At 34.7% G+C, this 19203-nt stretch overlaps 1 protein-coding gene across 1 annotated transcript; it reads right to left on the bottom strand.

Moving 5' to 3' along the window:
* Positions 1-17352: 17352 nt before the first annotated feature.
* Positions 17353-17979, bottom strand: LOC145820717 (uncharacterized). Its single transcript, XM_082917325.1, has 2 exons — positions 17727-17979; positions 17353-17624 (listed from the first exon to the last, which is right to left on the bottom strand). Exons 1-2 carry the CDS (start codon positions 17977-17979, stop codon positions 17353-17355), a joined length of 525 nt encoding a protein of 174 aa, XP_082773451.1.
* Between the last annotated feature and the right edge of the window lie 1224 nt (positions 17980-19203).

Genomic DNA, 19203 nt, shown 5'->3' with positions numbered 1-19203 from the left:
CCACTTTGTCTCTCTAGTTTTCCATATAATCTTTTTCCATTAAAATAATCTAAGAAGAAGTGATGGAGGGAAGGGATCATACTGTGACAAAACTAAAAATTTAGAATTTTTTTTAAACAAAAGCATTCAGTTCAATTGTTCAAATTTAAATTTCGAGTATCAAAGTAAAATTTCACTCAAGCTACGGGATTAATGATATATTTTATCATTTTATTTATTTTAGAAGTACAAAAGAAAACTTGATGACTTGGGCGTTCACACTTCAGTGCTTAAACAAACTGAAGCATGGTTGCTGGGATTGTGTTATTGGATTTATTTTTATTTTTTTTTTGTATAATTAAATGTCTAATTAATATAATCTTCATAATATTTACAAATTATTTCTTACCAATTCAAAATTCCTTATATAGTTTCAAATTGTATGTCTAATCTAACTATAATTTTTTATAATATTTACAAATTATTTCTTATCAATTTTGAAGAAAAAAAAACAGGGGGGAGGGGAGATTTGTTAGAAAATCATTTTTCAAGTGTTTGTATTCCAATTAGTACATACGATATTCTTGTATTCCAAGAAGTCCTACTATTTGAACATATGATTTATCAATTCATAATTCTCATATTTAAGGTATTTTATGGACATTTCTACAATTATATATATTTTTTGAACGGTTAGCGATTTAGTGATGTGAATATTCACATTGATAGTGTGAACATTCACATCAATAATATGAATATTCACATTGACATGTTAACATTCACATTGATGGTGTGAACATTCACATTACGGAACATTCGCACTATAAATGTGAATATTATTAGGGATATTTTGGTAATTATGTCACACATAGAACTTATTGGAATATAAGAAAATAATGTGGACTAAATGGAATATAAGCACATGAAAAAGGACTTATAAAAAGTGTCCAAAAAAAAAATAGCAACAAGAATTGAGAGATTACCGATGCAGAACAATACGACCTAATTTGTCGAGAAGAAACCTAATAGTCCTCATATATGGGTTAAATGACATTTAGCATCCTTGCATTTTTATCATAATTTTATTTTTGATCGTTTCATTTTTAATTGTAATAGTTAATCCTTTATACTTTAAGTCAAATTATAATATCACCATTCCGTTGATCAACTGTTAATAAGGTTAACGAAATTTGTCATTCAAGGTCTACTTAACATTTTTATTTTTATTTTTTTGTCTCGTTAACATTTGTATACTTTCATTAAAATTTTACTTAAATTCTTATACTTTCACTAAAATTTCACTTTATTTCTTTCATATTTAATTTTTATTAATCTTCTTAACGATAGATAGGCAAAAAAAATAAAATTGTAACTTGACTTATATTATGAAAAATTAACTGTCATAGTTGGAAGTGTAAGCATTAAAGTGAAATTATAGTGGAGTAAGTGTGAACGGAGTGAGCTGACACATCTCCGATGACATATACATTGGCCACATCACCAGCAGTCACATGGAGACTTGGATTCCACAAGCATATTTCATGCATTAATATAATAGTTTTACATACACTGCACACTATACACATGATCTCCACTTATTTAGGAGGACATATATTATTAAATAAAGAGAAATGTTAAATTTGGTATAACATCATCCCAGTCATGCATTAAAATTAGGAAAATATTTGGACCCCCACATAAGAGAATTCTCATGACCCTCACTAATGTATTGATCATTGATGTGTTTAAATTTTTTTTGAAAGTTGTGTCTGCAATGACATAAATTGTTCAGATCATTTTGAGGTTGTGTTTTGTGAGGATCTTTATCATTACTGTTAAAATTATTAAACCTCGAACTGATTTGGAGCTGGCCAATACGAGTAGGTGACTTCCCAAATAATTTTCACAGAGAGAGAGATCACGGGTATATGATTCAAATTGAGTTCATGAGTGTTTCCCATTCATGAGCTTCCCGTGTGTGTGTTTTCACTACTACAAAAATAGTTAAAGATCACACTTTGATAAAAAAAGATATCACACTTTTATTAGAAGTGTGATAAAAAAAATTATATTGATATTTTAATCACACTTAATTTGATTGAGTGTGATAATATTAATTTTTTATGTCACTTTTCAATTAAGTGTGATTATATATATATTTTTTTAATCACACATTCTAATTGAAGTGTGATTATATATACACTACTACTTTTTAATCACACTTTTTAAATATGTGTGATTAGATATATATTTTTTAATCACACATTCTAATTAAAGTGTGATTATATATACACTACTACTTTTTAATCACACTTTTTAAATAAGTGTGATTATATATATATTTTTTAATCACACATTCTAATTAAAGTGTGATTATTTATATATATTTTTAATCACATCTTCTAATTAAAATGTGATTATATATACATTACTACTTTTTAATCACACTTTTTAAATAAGTATAATTATATATATATATATATATATATATTTAATCACACTCCACTACAAGAAAAAGTATCTTTGGCGACTAAAAAAGCACATTTGGTCGCTGAAAGTATAGGTTTTGGCGACTAAAAAAACATTAGTAGCCAAAAGTAAAAAAATTTGGCGACTAAAAAAATTTAGTAGCCAAAAGTGAGGTATTGGGTGACTAAAAAGATGTTTGGTCGCCAAAAGTGAGACATTTACCGACTAAAAAAATTTTAGTAGCCAAAACTGAGGCATTGGGAGACTAAAAAAATGTTTAGTAGCCAAACGTGAGGCTTTTTGGCGACTAAAAAGAAGTCTAGTCGCCAAAAGTGGTAATTTTAGCCCATGAATTAAATTTTTTAATGACTAAAAAATAATTAGTCGCCAAAAGTATAGAATTGGCGACTAAAATTATGTTTAGTGGCCAAAAGTGGTCTCTTTTTTTTCTGGTAAATAATTTATTTTTACATAAATTATGTTCAATAAAAAATAATTATCTTTATATATATACTTTTATATTAATACGGGTCTATGTACTATATAAATAATATATGTTGCATATATAATCATATGGTGTTATAGATGTGTAGTGGAAAGAGTGTGTTGTAAAAGGTTTATGGTGTGAGAGAGTTGGTAGTTCAAATCTCCACAAGAGCAAATGAGAAGCTAGTGAGTGGAATTTTTTTTTTTTTTCACATCTAAATATTATTAATTACACTTAAAAGGTGTGATCTAAATATTTTTAATCACACTTAAAAGGTGTAATCTAAATGTTATTAATCACACTTACAAAGTGTGATCTAAATACTATTAATCACACTTAAAATGTGTGATTAAAAATGATCCTTTTTAATTACACTCCCAAATATCACACTTTAATAAAATTTAAAAGATGTGATTAAATAATATACATCACTCAAAAAAAGTGTGATATTTATTTGTTTTTGTAGTAGTGCTCCTTTTTTAGTTTAAAAGAAGCATTCATAATTACGTGTATAAATTATCCACCTTAAGTTGCCTTTGGCATCATCACTAGTGATAAGTTAGTTATTTTGCATATATTCTATTTTCTGAAAACTATATACTGCAAGAAGAAGAAGAAGAATGTCTGTTGAAGCTCTAGCAATGGCCGGCATAGACTGCATGGAATGTGAGATAGAATTTGAAACTTGGGAACATCCACCTCCTCCATATCTTCTTCTGGCTGAGGAAAATCCAAGGAATAAGGTTGAGGAGGATGTGAAAAAGGTTGGTGCTGAGAATAATAAGAAGTTGGTACTCATCAGTAGTGATCAGCTGCTCAAAACAAAAATTCAAGAATGGGCTAAGGCAGTTGCTTCATTGAAGACAACAGTTCAATTTGAGAAGACAAATGTATTTAGCTAATATCATGATGTATCACACTTCTCTTTTGAAATTATATATATGTTTCTTACAAAACTATGTTAGAAGATTTTTAAACAATACATTGCTTTAAGCATATGCATTACCACCACAAATCCAACAATCACACAAATCTGACACAATTGCTATATGTCTTCTTTTAGCTACAATCAAATGTGGTGTTGTTTCTGTTGGGAATTTTCTATATATCCCCGAATGTGAACAAAAGGCCACCACACACATACAACAAACAAACAACAATTATACAGAGATTTATATGATTTTTTTTAAATTGTGGCCAAAACTCATAATTAGTATTTTTTGTGACAATTTTTAAACTTTCATTGAAAATTAACAATTAGTGACATTTTTTTAATAGTGTTTGATAAATAAATAAAACACCACTAATTCTCACCGAACCTATTGAACAATAACACGTAAGTCCCCCTAAATTTTTTTGGACCAAAATAACATTGATGTGTCCAAATTATCTATTTGTCTAAATGTCACTTTTTTTTTTTTTTGATGGGCAAAAAAAACCTTTATTGATGAATAAAGATCACATTACATCAAGAAAGGAAAAAAGATGAGTGCAAAAAGTATCATAGCGAGACATACCAATTTCAACTAGGTTGACACCAATATGTCCGCCCAATCCCTTGCTAGCACATTATCTGGAGTTGGTGAGTAACCAACCAAAGCCACGAAAAAACAATTGGCAAAACAAAATAGCACGGCAGCATACCACCAATCTTCCTCTGTTTTCAAAAACCAAGACACAAACAATAATAAACATATCAAAACAACACCAAAAACATCACAACAACATAGCACCAAAAATAAACTCTACAACAGCAACAATCATCAACAGCTAGCATCAGCCCAATACCAAGAATAGCACTACAGCGGCAACCATTAGCAGCATCCAAAGATAGCAAAACCAACTAATAATAGCACCAACAGCAATACAGCAGCAGTAGCACCAAACACTACAAGAAATTGCATTTTTCGCAACGCAACAAAATATGTTGCTAAAAGGGAAAATTCGTCGGCAAAGAGTTTTGTTGACACACAAAGCTACGCTGGCAACCCATAGGCAAAAGTGAGTCGGCAAAAGTTTTTGCTGACGAAATTATCATTGCGTTGGTAAAAGTAATGCCTTTAGCGACGAACATAGTCATTGTCGGCAATTTACCTTGCGTCGGTAAAAGTCATTCAAATATGATAATTGTGTGGCAATTTTCACGACACAAATTTGCATAGGCAAAAAATATACTTTTAGTAACAAAATATGCGTCGGCAAAAGTAAACTTTTGGCGACACATTTACGTCAGTAAATGTTGCAATTTGCCTACGATTTGTTTGTTGATAAAGCTTTACTTTTGGCAACGACAAATTAGCATTGGCAAAAAATATGCTTTTAGCAACACAATATGAGTCGGCAAAAGTAAACTTTTGGCAACACATTTACGTCGGTAAATATTGCCATTTGCCGACGATTTGTTTGTCGATAATGGTTTACTTTTGGCAACGACAAATTGGCATTGGCAAAAAATACACTTCTAGCAACACAATATGAGTGGGCAAAAATAAAATTTTGGCAACACATTTACCATAAAAAATAATTGAAAATAATTTATATATTTTTATAAGATTTATAGATTTACAAGAGGCATCCCTCAGGCACCACTATTACAAACTAATAACATTGATATGAAATCACCTAAAGTTGATGTGTAAGCAAAAAAAACACTGCTGATACTACTTTTAGAAGTAGTATATAAAACCTAAAAGGGTAAACTCACTAAAATACCCAAATACATCTAAATTGTGAACCCACATTAGAAACAACAGATAACAAAATAAAAACATGAAACTAACAAAGACCGGCAAAACGACACGAAAATCACCCATAAACTTATCCAGCAGACTAACATCTAGTAGCAGCCGCCTCACAGCAACATTGCAGCAGCAGCCCAGCAAGCATCAGCCACGAGGGCGGCAGCAGCAGGAAACCAGCAGCTGCAGCAGACCAACAAGCAATAGACATCAGTTACCAGCAAAAAGGAGGATCTGGTAGCAGTCTGTATTGATCAATGACAAGTTTAAAACAAAGTCCATTAGCTTTTTTGCCCTCGCTAAATTACATACATGAGTTTCCTTCAGCTGGTCACAAGTAGATCCACTCTTAGAGAGACGCTAACCACCAGCAGAGTTAATAAGATTCAGGACACCTTGTACTTGTTCAGTGCTCTGAAAAATGAGAGAAGAAAAACAGTTAATCATTGACTGGCATATTTTGCAAGTGTGTGTGTGTGTGTGTGAGTTAATAGATATGCAAGCGCAAGTACTGACCAAAACATAAAGCTTTTACCATCATCCAGTAAAAAATAAAATAAAATAAAACCTTCGATTTCCAACTATACTAAAACAATTAGTAGCAGTAGATCCAATGCATTCTACACTCCAGTGAAAAAAAAAATGTTGTCGAAGTTACAAATCATTCACTTGCAACAATGGCAATAATTTACACAAGGCAAACTAATTTTAGATTCTCTACTAATATTCAGATAAGGTCCATTTCAATGATTTTTGATATGGAAGGCATGTACATTATCTCTACGATATGTACAGAGGTTTCAGATTCTCTGTAGTCAGACAACAATATGATGATATTACAATACAAAACTCCTAATCACTATCAAGTTGACATCCTTCAATAATTTGGCAACAAGAAGAAAACAAATAAAATGATTGCATTCACCAAGAAACATAAACTTAAAAACTATAGGTAAGAGGCAACCATACTGGTGATCAGCAAGTAAAAAGTGGCACCCACAATGAGCTATAAGAGGACCTATCCAACTTTGAGAGGACCCGTATTCGCTAGCTTCTGAAATACTCTTACTACTGGCATTCCATCACCATCCTCACCTCTGACCCTCTATGACCAGTCTTTTTTCCTCTGAGGCTTCCTGTGCTGTTTATGAGATGCATTTTCACGCTTTTTCTTCGCAGGGACCTTCCCAGAACGTAATCCATTAGCCATGTCAAACGAATTCCAATAATTCAATACATGCTCTAAATTGGGTGTGCTTTCTTCATCTTCACTGCTTGGAGGGTTTTCGATATCAGATGAATCTGATTCATGCATCTCAGATGAGCTTGGTGCATCTGCAACCTCCAGGCCAGCTTCATTATTTGATATTTCTCGAGGCATTTCAAAGTGAGGAAGCTTCCCATCAATGTAATCCTTCAAAAATAACACAAAGTCATGAAGCATACTGGTGAAATAGTGTGAAAGCATTTGATTGGTTCATCTAAAATGGGAGAATATTACCTAAGTGACCAATCCACCATTGCTCATGCATGTAGTTATCCTTGGTTCTCCCTGTAGTGGTGTTTGAGTTTCCACATTGGATTTTTTTGGTATATTCAAGGAATGCACCGTGTGGGTCAGCTACAATTCTTTGGAAACACTTGCTTTTGTAAATGACAAACCTAAAGCAAGTTCTTAACCGAAATCGATTGCACCTTTCGGAGAACCAAAGAGTTTCAGGTACAAATCGTTAACCACCATGATAAGGGTATTCATAAAAAAACTATAATCATCATCTATTATTTTTCCATGTAAGTGATTAATATGAACTTCAGCCAAATGGGGGTTCACATAAAATTCCATAAACAACTGCCCAATTAAGATTAAAGTATTCGAAAGGAATGGAATTCTTAGTTTAATAAGCTAAAAAGCTTCTCTTAGAGAGGCTTCAATTTGATACTTAGTTTCGTAGCTTTCTGTTTGAATCAATTTTGAAGCCATGGTGTTGTCTCCTTTGTTTTTTAGTGTTAGTCTTGCTTTGTTCTGTTTGGGTCTTTTTTATTCTCTGTTCCTTTCTCTTTTCCTCTTTGCTTAGTTCTCTTATTGGCAGATCCAAAAAAATAAAAAATAAAAATAGATCATTTAATCACCAAAGGGAACTACATATAAATATATATATAACTTGATACACAAATAAATACAAATTCAATCATATATGCATTCAATCAAATATGATTTCATACAGATAAAGACATGCAAATTTGAACATATATATACATGATTAATGCAGTTTTAGGATAAAAAAAATATGCCTAGTAAAGTGAATAATGGCAAATAGTATTATGATTAATAGCTCTAAGCCTCCAACATATTGCTACAACAAAAGGCACACTAGATATATTTATGTTTTTCATTCAAAAATTGAATATATAAAAAAGACAATAAATGTTATCCAAGTCTGATATTGGAAAACGATTATCCTTTATGGATTCAATCCTTAACCAACGATTCAATAGCATAATGATCAAATATATAGCAGTAGAGACATTTATGATTGAGATACTAACCCAGGAAGTGATCTATAAATGCATAAGTGATCTATAGAAGGAGCAACAATTGCAAAAATTATAACTAGAGGGGGCCATACTTGATAATAAAGTTATAATTATTTCTTTCATAGCAACTGTATCATACATAACTATATTAAAAGATGCACTAGAGCAGATGCACCAGAACAACAATTAAGGTAACAGCACAGAGACACCAAATTATCAAATGCACCAGAAATGAACAGCACTAGCACAAATACACCAGATTAGCATAATAGAATAGCATATACAACAGATACACCAGAATAGCCGAACAGAATAGAGAATAACAACAAATTTGATCAAATCAGATCAACAAAATCAGGACTAGCAAAATCCCCTTTCACCTTCAATATACCTGTAGCAGTGTTAGCCATTTGATTGTATAATAGAAAGACAAAAAGACCACTTCTTAATATGCCAATCATTAGCCAATTTGGATTTAAAATTATTCACAGATAACAATCTATATCTATATAATAATGCTGCCTAAACAAGTAAAGAAAGAATAAGAGATGAAAGCGTTGATTGTGAGAAAGCCATAGTTGGTTAGAGACCATCTTTGCTCCTAGTTTCACAAACAAAGGTTGTAATGCTGACTATTAATAGGGGAGAGGCCAAATGCTTTATAGGCAAAAAATGTTGATGCAATGCAAAGCCTACGAAGAAAGTAAAGTGACTTTGACTAGTTAGTCCAACATATAAACTAGCAAGACTTGCAGCCATCCTCTTCCTACACAGGACCAGCAACAGAGCTCAAATTGACAGACAGATACACACTAAGTAACAACACCAGCAAAACAGGGGCAAATCAACACAGCAAAACAGGGGCATGTTCCTCCATGCATCTCCATTGTTGCTGTTGTTGAAAAACTGACCCCAAGATGGTCTTCTGCAGGTCTTTTAATGACAGAAAACCACAACAATAGATAGAGAGAGTTCAACGGTATGAGTGATGACTTTGACCAAAACAAACTATTGAGCTAAAATTACCAAGAAGTGGCATATAATTACCTTTAGAAGCATGGACTAGAATAACAATTAAAGATTTCTACTTTTCCAATTCAAGAAGTGTGTTTAAGCAAAAATACAAAAGAATCAAGTTCCAACATTTCAACATTTCAATCAAGTTCCGAAATTTCAATTTTCGATTGCCACTTAGATAGAGGTATAATAGTTCCAAACTAGATGTGTAAATGATTGTATAGATTTATATGCAATCTTTCATGCATATGCCCAAGGGGTGTATACGTAGAAATATGACAGAAAGCTCAAAATGCACGGCAAGGAATACTCTGCATAAATAGGGCATGTATTACTAGTCAGGATAATACAGCATGCAGATAGCAGAATGACACCAACAAACACACATCGGGAAGTACCTTGCTTTCATAAAGATTTTCTCTCATTGTTCTTCTTTGTTTTCTATCATATTTAACTAGGTTTGGCTAGCAAAAAAAGCAGAAATTGTTTAAAAAGATACCTGATAACTTGCAATATCCTGAGTGGATGTCCCCAATTCTTCATCATTTTCCTTTAATGGAGCAGAGCTAGATGGAATCTCTTCAAGGCTCGAATCAGCCTCACCAAGCTTTCTTAAGACTGCTGGAAGTTCACCAATCCAAGCACTAACACCCTTTTCTGTCATTATATTCCCAGGCCAACCAAAGGCGTCTTTGATTTTTTTCACAATTGAGATGCAAAAATCTTCCAACTACAAAGATGTAGCGTATTAAAGAAAACAGACAGAAACAAGAAAATGAATGAACGACAGTTTACTATAGTGAAAAATAAATGATTGAATATCAAGTTATCAACTAGTAGGCACATGGCTAGTGGCATCAGTCAGAGAAATATGCAATGCAAAACCCTTTGCTGATGAGGAGTACCATTGGTGTAAGACTTCACACAATTATTTTGTTAATTTCTTCCAAGGTAGTTTTTTTTTGTGTATTTAGTAAACCACACATTGCATAAAGATAGCATGAGCATACCCATTTCTTACTATCCTGAAGCTAAATTTCCATGGGACTTGAAGGATCAAGCTTTTTTTTTTTTGGATAACAATAAGCTGAATTTCCATGGGATTTGGAGGATCATGCATAATAGCCTCACTTCACAATTTCTTCACGATTGGCACCATAAGCAATCCAGAGTGCAGAACATCAGCAAACACAATATTCTTTGAAAAAATAGTTGTGCAACTTGCTTTCTGGATGCTTAGCTCTAGGCTTTTATTTGCACCTTTTTTACATGCCAAAAAATGAAGGTGTGCCATATCTGAGGGTGTCACATGGATTAAATAACATGTATTAACCCCTCTACTAGAAATTAGAAGATGCCATCACTATCGTGCATCACTCTATCCAACTGTGAACTCCTTCAGATGCATTTGTTCTGAACTTATGATAGCAGAACATTTCAATGCCCTGCCAGCAAGATGGACCACAAACTCAATTTCTAGGGAATGGACAATCATAAGAAGAATCACTTTCATGGAAAAAACCACCCACATCCCTAATTAGATGGTTTGGTAGAGGGGGTTGCAAGTTTAGGAAGGATCAAATGAGAACCTATCCCTACCCCCATGCCACACCTGTTATATAGCTATTTGCATAGTTGTTCTAACAATTTTGAAATTATTTTTCAACAATTATTGAAAACCTAGGTTCAATTACTAAAAAGGATGGTGAGGTTGGAGATGATGTGATAAATAGAATAAAAGTAAGTTGGCTCAAGTGGCAGAGTGTATCTATCATAGTGATCGTTGTTACTACTTAAAGAACCTTTTTTGTTTTTTTTTTCTCGCCAACCACGAGTAATGAACAGGTTATGCATAAACTGTCACGGCCAAAACCCGCCCCTATGGGTTTAGCATCGTAACCGGCCAGTAATCCTTGGATTACCAAAGGCCTCTTAACAGAATATCATATAATTAGGGGCAACGGAAGCAAATATACAAGATATACAAGGTCCAATGAGCTGTGATGACATACATAGAACAGATAGACAAATAATTTAAAACTTTTAAAAACTTGCGTGCAAAGTCAAAAGATATAGTATTTACACATCACTCCAACAACATATAAACATAAATCTTGCCCGCACTTAAAAGGAGTAAAATCTGGTACATCACAAAAACAGCCACTGAACTTGTTTCCATCCGGAACCTGCTTAAGAGGCACAAAGGTTGGCTGACAAAAACCAAAACATAGGCTGCCAACTTTGGGCCTGGTCACGTGCCTGCTCACCTACATACATAATATAAATAGTGAGCTGGAGCCCAGTGAATAATAACGGAGTAAAGGGTTTTAATGAATGATGTCCATACAGATTCATAAATCATAATTCAGATTCATAACAGATTTATATTCATATTCTTGCTCAGATCATATACAGAAATCAAAGTTCGTGCTTAATCATATGTGGTATATCCGTTAGAACTAACAGAACAGATGCAGAACATATGGTGGTTATGATTAACCAATTCCATAAGGAACCTCCGGATCCGGGAAACAGAGAATATACATGCTGAGCTCCATGATGGACCCTCCGGTACGGGTAACAGATGACAGACATAATAAGTTCCATGATGGAACCTCTGATACCGGGCAACAACAAACATATATCACATGATGCTCAGGATGCCACGAATACATTATTAGAAATTGGTCAATCATTCATTGTACAGAACATATCATTTCAGAAAACAGATCTTAATTCATTATACAAAAAATAAATAAAGTTGAACATAACTTTACTAAGTTATTACTCACAGTTGGCTTCGGGTGCAGACAGACAGAGCAGGCTAAGAAAACGGTCTACGACATGTGACCTACATTAACACATAACAAATACACATTTGAAACACACGTTGGAATACATCTAACCCATTACGTTCTTGTTCATAGTGTTTCTCTTCCTTGATCCCCCTTACTATGCCTTAATCTTGGCCTAGAAATGCCTAGGATGGAATGAGGATGCAAAAATGTATTTGAAACACTTTTCCAAAACTTGCTGAAAATAGGGTCCACGCTCGAGCAGACATGCAAAAGGTTCAAGCGTGACTTCCTCACTTCGAGTGGACTGTAAACTCTGAAAAAGTACTGGTTACTTATTTTTCACGCTCGACGGACGCTCGATCTCCGCTCGAGCGTGAGACTCAAGCCCTCACTCGAGCGAGACTTCTGTCACTCGAGTGAACTGCAAAACATGTGAACTTCTGGAAACATGCATTTCATGCTTAAGCGGGTGTCATGTCGCTCGAGCGAAAGTGCACGCATTCAGAGTGCTTCACTCGAGCATAGATTCAAATTCTAGAAGTTCTAGATTTGATCTCCACGCTTCAAACTCAAACTAAACACTTCAAAACTCATCCTCTTGGGCCAAAATTCTAAAAAACATTTAGATATTCACAAAACATCATGATTTAAAGATCCTTTCATGAAATCAAGGCCCAAAAGTATGCCAATTGTTCACAAACATGACATGCATGAAATGATTGAGCTTCAACTTGCTAAATCATGATCAAATGAAATGAGAGGATGTAAAACATGATGAATTTCTACAATTAAGCTCAATATGTGACATGCATGAGAGAATTCCTTGTAAACATGCTCAAATGTAATGAAATATACATGCATGTTTGAATTGGTCTTCCTTCCTACTTCTTAAGCTTGGTTTATACATCTCCTAGCTCAATTCACTTAAATTCATGGGTGGATCAACTCAACTTCAAGGCTAAAGGTTTGGTTTTTTACTAAAGTCTTCAATTCTTTGAGCTCTTGGTGAATCCTAACTCAATTATCCAATTCTCCTTTAATTTCCTAGCAATTCTTCCCTTTTTACCTCTTGAGATCAACTCTCACTCTCTAATTCTCTCTTCCCCTCATGTTTATAAGCTCAAGGAGTAGGGAATGAGGGTGTAAAGTAAAATAAGGGAGTCAAAGTAGCCTTATATAGGCTTAATTAAAGTGGCTTAATTAAGATTGACTTAGGTTAATCACATTGATATTTATTATTCTAATTTAATCGTTCCAAATCGAATTTCAATTAAACCTACCATAAAATTCTACAAATTCCACACAACACATAAATCAAATCAATTTTAGAATCAGATGCCGATAGGGCCTTCAATTCGCAAAATATAGCAGAATCTCAAATAGATATTCCTACAATGAACAGATAAAACACAAATAATGCAACACATATGGAATACATCCAAAATTTGATCGTAGTGACTTATTAGGCACATGAAATTATGAATTAACGTTAATTATAGGTCGGGGTTGCTACAATCTTCCCCCTTTAAAAGAGCTTGGTCCTCCAAACTCGAATTACCTTCATTTTGGAGGAACACCGGGTCCAAAGGGAACAGTTTAGGATATCTTTTCATCATCTTCTTCTGTTTCCCATGTAGCATAAGTTCCTCCATGATTCTGCCAATCAACCTTCACTAACAGAATTTCCTTGTTTCTTAATCTTTTGATTCGGCAGTTCACAATCTGTATAGGTCTTTCTTCGTAAGTATAATAATCCTTCAAAAGCACATGGGTCGGCTCTATAACATAGAACGAGTCTCGTAAGTAATCTCGAAGCATTGAAACATGAAAAACGTTGTGCATATGCTCCATTACCGGAGGTAAGGCTACTCGATACGTTACCGGATTGATCTTTTCAAGAATCTCATATGGCTCAACATACCTTGGCGCCAACTTGCCCTTAACACCAAACCGAGTTTGTCCTTTCATAGGGGTCACTTTTATAAACACATGGTCCCCAACTTCATATTCTCTGTCTCTTCTTCGAACATCTGCATAGCTCTTCTGACGACTTTGTGAGTTCTCAACCTTTGTTGAATTAATTTCACATTTTCAGTTGTTTCTTGTACAAGTTCCGGTCCCAACAAAAGTCTATCACCTACCTCAGCCCAACATATCAGTGATCGTCATTTTCTTCCATACAGAGCTTCATAAGGAGCCATCCCAATACTTGAATGATAACTGTTGTTATATACAAATTCAGCTAATGGTAGATAAGTCTCCCAATTTCCTTGGAAATCTAATACACACATTCTGAGCATATCTTCCAAAGTTTGATTGGTTCTTTCAGATTGACCGTCTGTCTATGGATGGTAAGCACTACTCAATCGCAATTCGGTTCCTAGCCAGTTGCAAACTCTATCAGAATCTTGATGTAAACTTCGAATCTCTGTCAGATACAATATATACTGGTACACCATGTAATCTCACAATTTCATTCATATACATGTTAGCTAACTTGTCCGCATTGTAAATAGTTTTAACAGGCAAAAAATGGGCAGATTTAGTCAAACGATTAACTATAACCCAGATAGAATCCATACCTCGAGGAGAGCGAGGCAATCCCACAATGAAGTCCATGGTAATGTGCTCTCATTTCCATTCCAGTATTAGAAGCGGCTGTAACAAACCAGCGGGTCATTGATGTTCGGCTTTAACTTGTTGGCAATGTAAACATCTAGCCACAAAATCTGCAATGCACTTTTTCATTCCAGTCTACAAAAATTTTGTCTCAAATCAGGATACATCTTTGTGTTCCCTGGATGCATGGAAAATTTGGTGCTGTGAGCTTCGATCATAATACGCTTTCTTAAATCAAAGGAATCTGGTACACAGAGTCTATTCTGAAATTTTAACACATTATTCTCAAACACAAACCCCGTCCTCGGCTTTAAGTCAAATTCTTCCACAATCTTTTTCAAGTACTCATCTTCAAGTTGCTTCTGTTTGATTTCTTCAATGATTACAGGTTGAGCGGAAATGGCAGCTAAAATCCCACCTTGCTCTTGTAAAACAATTTCAATCTCATTCTTTTCCAGGTTATCTAGCAATTCTTTTTGACTGGAAAGCAAACATGACAAATTTCAAATCGACTTTCAGCTCAAGGCGTCAGCTACAGTATTAGCTTTTCCTGGATGATACAAAATTTGCAAATCATAGTCCTTGATCAATTCCAACCATCTCCTCTGTCTCATGTTCAATTTTTTTTTAGAGAATAAATATTTGAGGCTTTTATGGTCAGTATATACTTCGCAAGTGACACCATATAGATAATGTCGCCAAATTTTTAAAGCAAAAATGACAGCTACCAATTCAAGGTCATGAGTTGGGTAATTCTTTTCATGTGGACAGAGTTGCCGAGAGACATAAGCAATTACTTTCCCAATTTGCATTAACACACCCCAAACCTTTGTAGGAAGCATTACTGTAAATCTGAAACCCATCAGTACCATTAGGCAGAGTCAAAATTGGTATAGTTACTAACCTGGTTTTCAACTCTTGGAAGGCAAACTCTTTCTGATCATTCTAATCAAATGAGACGTTTTTCTACGTTAACTGGGTTAATGGCATAGCAAGCTTTGAAAAGTCTTTCACAAATCTTCTGTAATACCCAGCAAGTTCCAGAAAACTTCTAACTTCTGTCACATTTGTCGGTTTAGGCCAGTCCACAATAGCTTTAATTTTCTGTAGGTCAACAGAGATACCATCTTTGTTGATTACGTGTCCTAAAAATGTTACATTGTCAAGCTAAAATTCACATTTGGACAATTTTGCATATAGCTTCTTTTCTCTGAAAATCTGTAACATAGTTCTCAAGTGATTCTCATGATCTTCCTTGCTTTTCGAGTAAATCAAAATATCATCCATAAATACAACAACAAATTCATCCAAAAATGATTTAAACACCCTGTTCATGAGGTCCATAAAGGCAGCAGATGCATTAGTCACCCCAAACGGCATTACTAGAAATTCATAATGTCCATATCTAGTTCTGAATGCAGTTTTCTAGATGTCTTATGCCTTAACTTTTAACTGGTGATACCCGGATCTAAGGTCAATCTTGGAAAACACTTGGGCTCCCTGAAGTTGATCAAACAAGTCATTTATTCGGGGTAGAGGGTATTTGTTCTTGATAGTTACCTTGTTCAATTCTTGATAGTCTATACATAACTTCAAAGATCCATCTTTCTTTTTGACAAATAGAATTGGAGCACCCCAAGGTGAAGTGCTCGGGCAGATGAATTTCTTGTTTAGTAGTTCCTAAAGTTGAGTTTTTAATTTTTTCAATTCTGAGGTTGACATTCTATAAGGGGTCTTGGAAATAGGTTGTGTTCCTGGAGTCACTTCAATAGTGAATTCAATTTCTCTATCAACCAAGTCTCCAGACAAGTCATTCGGAAACACATCAGGAAATTCACAAGCAACAGGAATAGTTTCCATATTAGTACTATCAGATGATGCAGTCAGTATACAACACAAGTAGCCCCTACATCCCTTCCTAAGCAATTTAACAGCTTTCAAGGCCGAAATCAAGTATGGGGGAGGAACTACCCCATTTCTAATAAAAATAAATTCAGGCATACCCGGTGATCTAAACATAATAGATTTACTTGCATAGTCAATAGTAGCACAGTACTTAGTCAACCAGTCCATACCTAAAATATAATCAAAATTATCAATGTTCAAGGGCAACAAGTCAACATACAATGTCATATCACCAATCATAATATCACATGCTGGATAAACATAAGCACATATCATAGAACCCCCAGACGGTGTAGATACAGATAACAAATATGTCATAGGTTCTAGTGGTCTAGTTAATTTTCGAGAGAAAGCATGTGACACGAAGAAATGCGTAGAACTAGAATTTATCAGTACACATGCATTTTGAGAACATATAGGGAGTATACTTGACACCACAGTTTCAGTGTTTTGTACGTCACCAGGCACTAAGGCAAACACTCGACCTTGTCTCAGAGGTTCTTTCCCAGTGTTAGCTTTTGCATTTATTTTGACTGTAGAGGCGGACCCAGTTGAACTCGCCATAGGGCGGTTGGCATTATCAGACCCAAGCGGGCAATCTTTCACTACATGGCCTATCTTGCCACATCGGAAACAAGCACCAGATGCTCGGTAACATACACCCCTATGCCTTTTTTCACAATCTAGACAAACCAGAATAGACCCATTGCTCTGACTCGAGCTGCTTGTAGACCCCATATTCTGCTTTTTACTTACATGAGAACGGCCTTTTCTGAAACCATACCCAAACCTTTTTCCTCTCCAATCAGTTTTTGTCACTGTTGGGGCCTTTACTTTGTCTCTTAGCAGCTAAGGTGGATTCCGCCATTAAGGATCTGTCAAGAACTTGCACATATGTTGGCAATTTTGGTACACCAACTCTATCAAATATGTCTAAGTCCAATCCTCCCTCAAATTTGCGGGCTTTCTTGTAGTTTGTGTCCACCATATGAGAAGCAAATCTAGCTAATTCAGTGAACTTTTCCTCGTACTTGGCTACAGACATTTTGCCTTGCTTAAGTTTTTGGAATTCAGACACTTTTCAGTCCCGAAAACGTTGAGGAAAATATTTTTCATAAAAGATCCCATGGAATCGAGCCCACGTCATATCTACATTGGTATTCCGAATCACTAACCAACATCTCCAAGCTTCGTCTTTAAGAGTATAGATGGCCAATAAAACCTTCTGAGTCTCGGTACAAGGAAACACCTCAAACAGGTTTTCCATCTCAAGCAACCATGTCTCTATTTTCAACGATTCGATTCCACCAAAGAATGTTTGCGGTTTCATTTTCATGAATTTCTGTGTCAGGTTGATAATGTCATTATTATCGGTTTCAGCTTGTACCAGAAGAGGCAGAGGGGGCAAAGGTTGTTGTCTTTGTTGTTGCATCAGCTTCGGTCAAGGCAGTAAGCATCTATTCCATTCGGCTCATGTGAGCCTCTGAAGATTCACTTCTATCATTTCCTCTTGCATTCTCCATGTTACTACAGAGACACCAAATAATAATAAACATAGGAATAATCTCATTCATTTTTTCAATTCATTTACTCAGATTTATATTCAGGTTTTTTTTTTTTTTTTTTTTTCCATATCCATTTGGATTACCACACACTCACACATGCAGATGGAATACCCCTATTTCTTACTAGGACATCCTAAGCTCATATGGACCTGTGTATGCGGTAAAACACGTGCTCTGATACCACTCTGTCATGGCCCAAACCCGGCCCTATGGGTTTAGCGTCGTAACCAACCAATAATCCTTAGATTACCAAAGGTCTCTTAACAGAATATCATATAGTTAGGGGCTATGAAAGAAAATATACAAAATATACGAGGTCCAATGAGTTGTGATGACATACATGGAACAGATAGACAAATAATTTAAAACTTTTAAAAACTTGCGAGCGAAGTCAAAAGATATAGTATTTACACATCACTCCAACAACATATAAATAGAAATCTTGCCTGTACTTAAAAAGAGCAAAGTCTGGTATATCACAAAAACAGCCACTAAACTTGTTTCCATCCGGAACCTCCTCGGGAGGCACAAAGGTTGGCTGACAAAACTAAAACATAGGTCGTCAACTTTGGGCCTGGTCACGTGCCTATTCACCTATATACATAATATAAATAGTGAGCTGGAGCCCAGTGAATAATAACAGAGTAAAGGGTTTAATGAATGATGTCCATACAGATTCATAAATCACAATTCAGATTCATAACAGATTTATATTCATATTCTTGCTCAGATCATATACAGAAATCAGAGTTCATGCTTAATCATACGTGGTACATCCATTAGCGCTAACAGAACATATACAGAACCTATGGTGATTATGAATAACCAGTTCCATAAAGGAACCTCCGGATCCGGGTAACAGAGAATATACATGTTGAGCTCCATGATGGAGCCTCCGGTACAGGTAGTAGATGACAGACATAATAAGTTCCATGATGGAACCTCTGATACCGGGTAACAGCTAACTAATATCACATGATGCTAAGGATGCCACAAATATATTATTAGAAATTGGACAATCATTCATTGTACAGAACATATGATTTCATAAAATAGATCTTAATTCATTATACAAAAAATAAATAAAGTTG

This window comes from Camellia sinensis, chromosome 1 (assembly GCF_055761805.1).
Source record: "Camellia sinensis isolate YWXY chromosome 1, ASM5576180v1, whole genome shotgun sequence".
Classification (NCBI taxonomy): Eukaryota; Viridiplantae; Streptophyta; class Magnoliopsida; order Ericales; family Theaceae; genus Camellia; species Camellia sinensis.
Note: the sequence above shows the minus strand (reverse complement) of the source record. Positions and strands in the feature narration are given on the sequence as shown.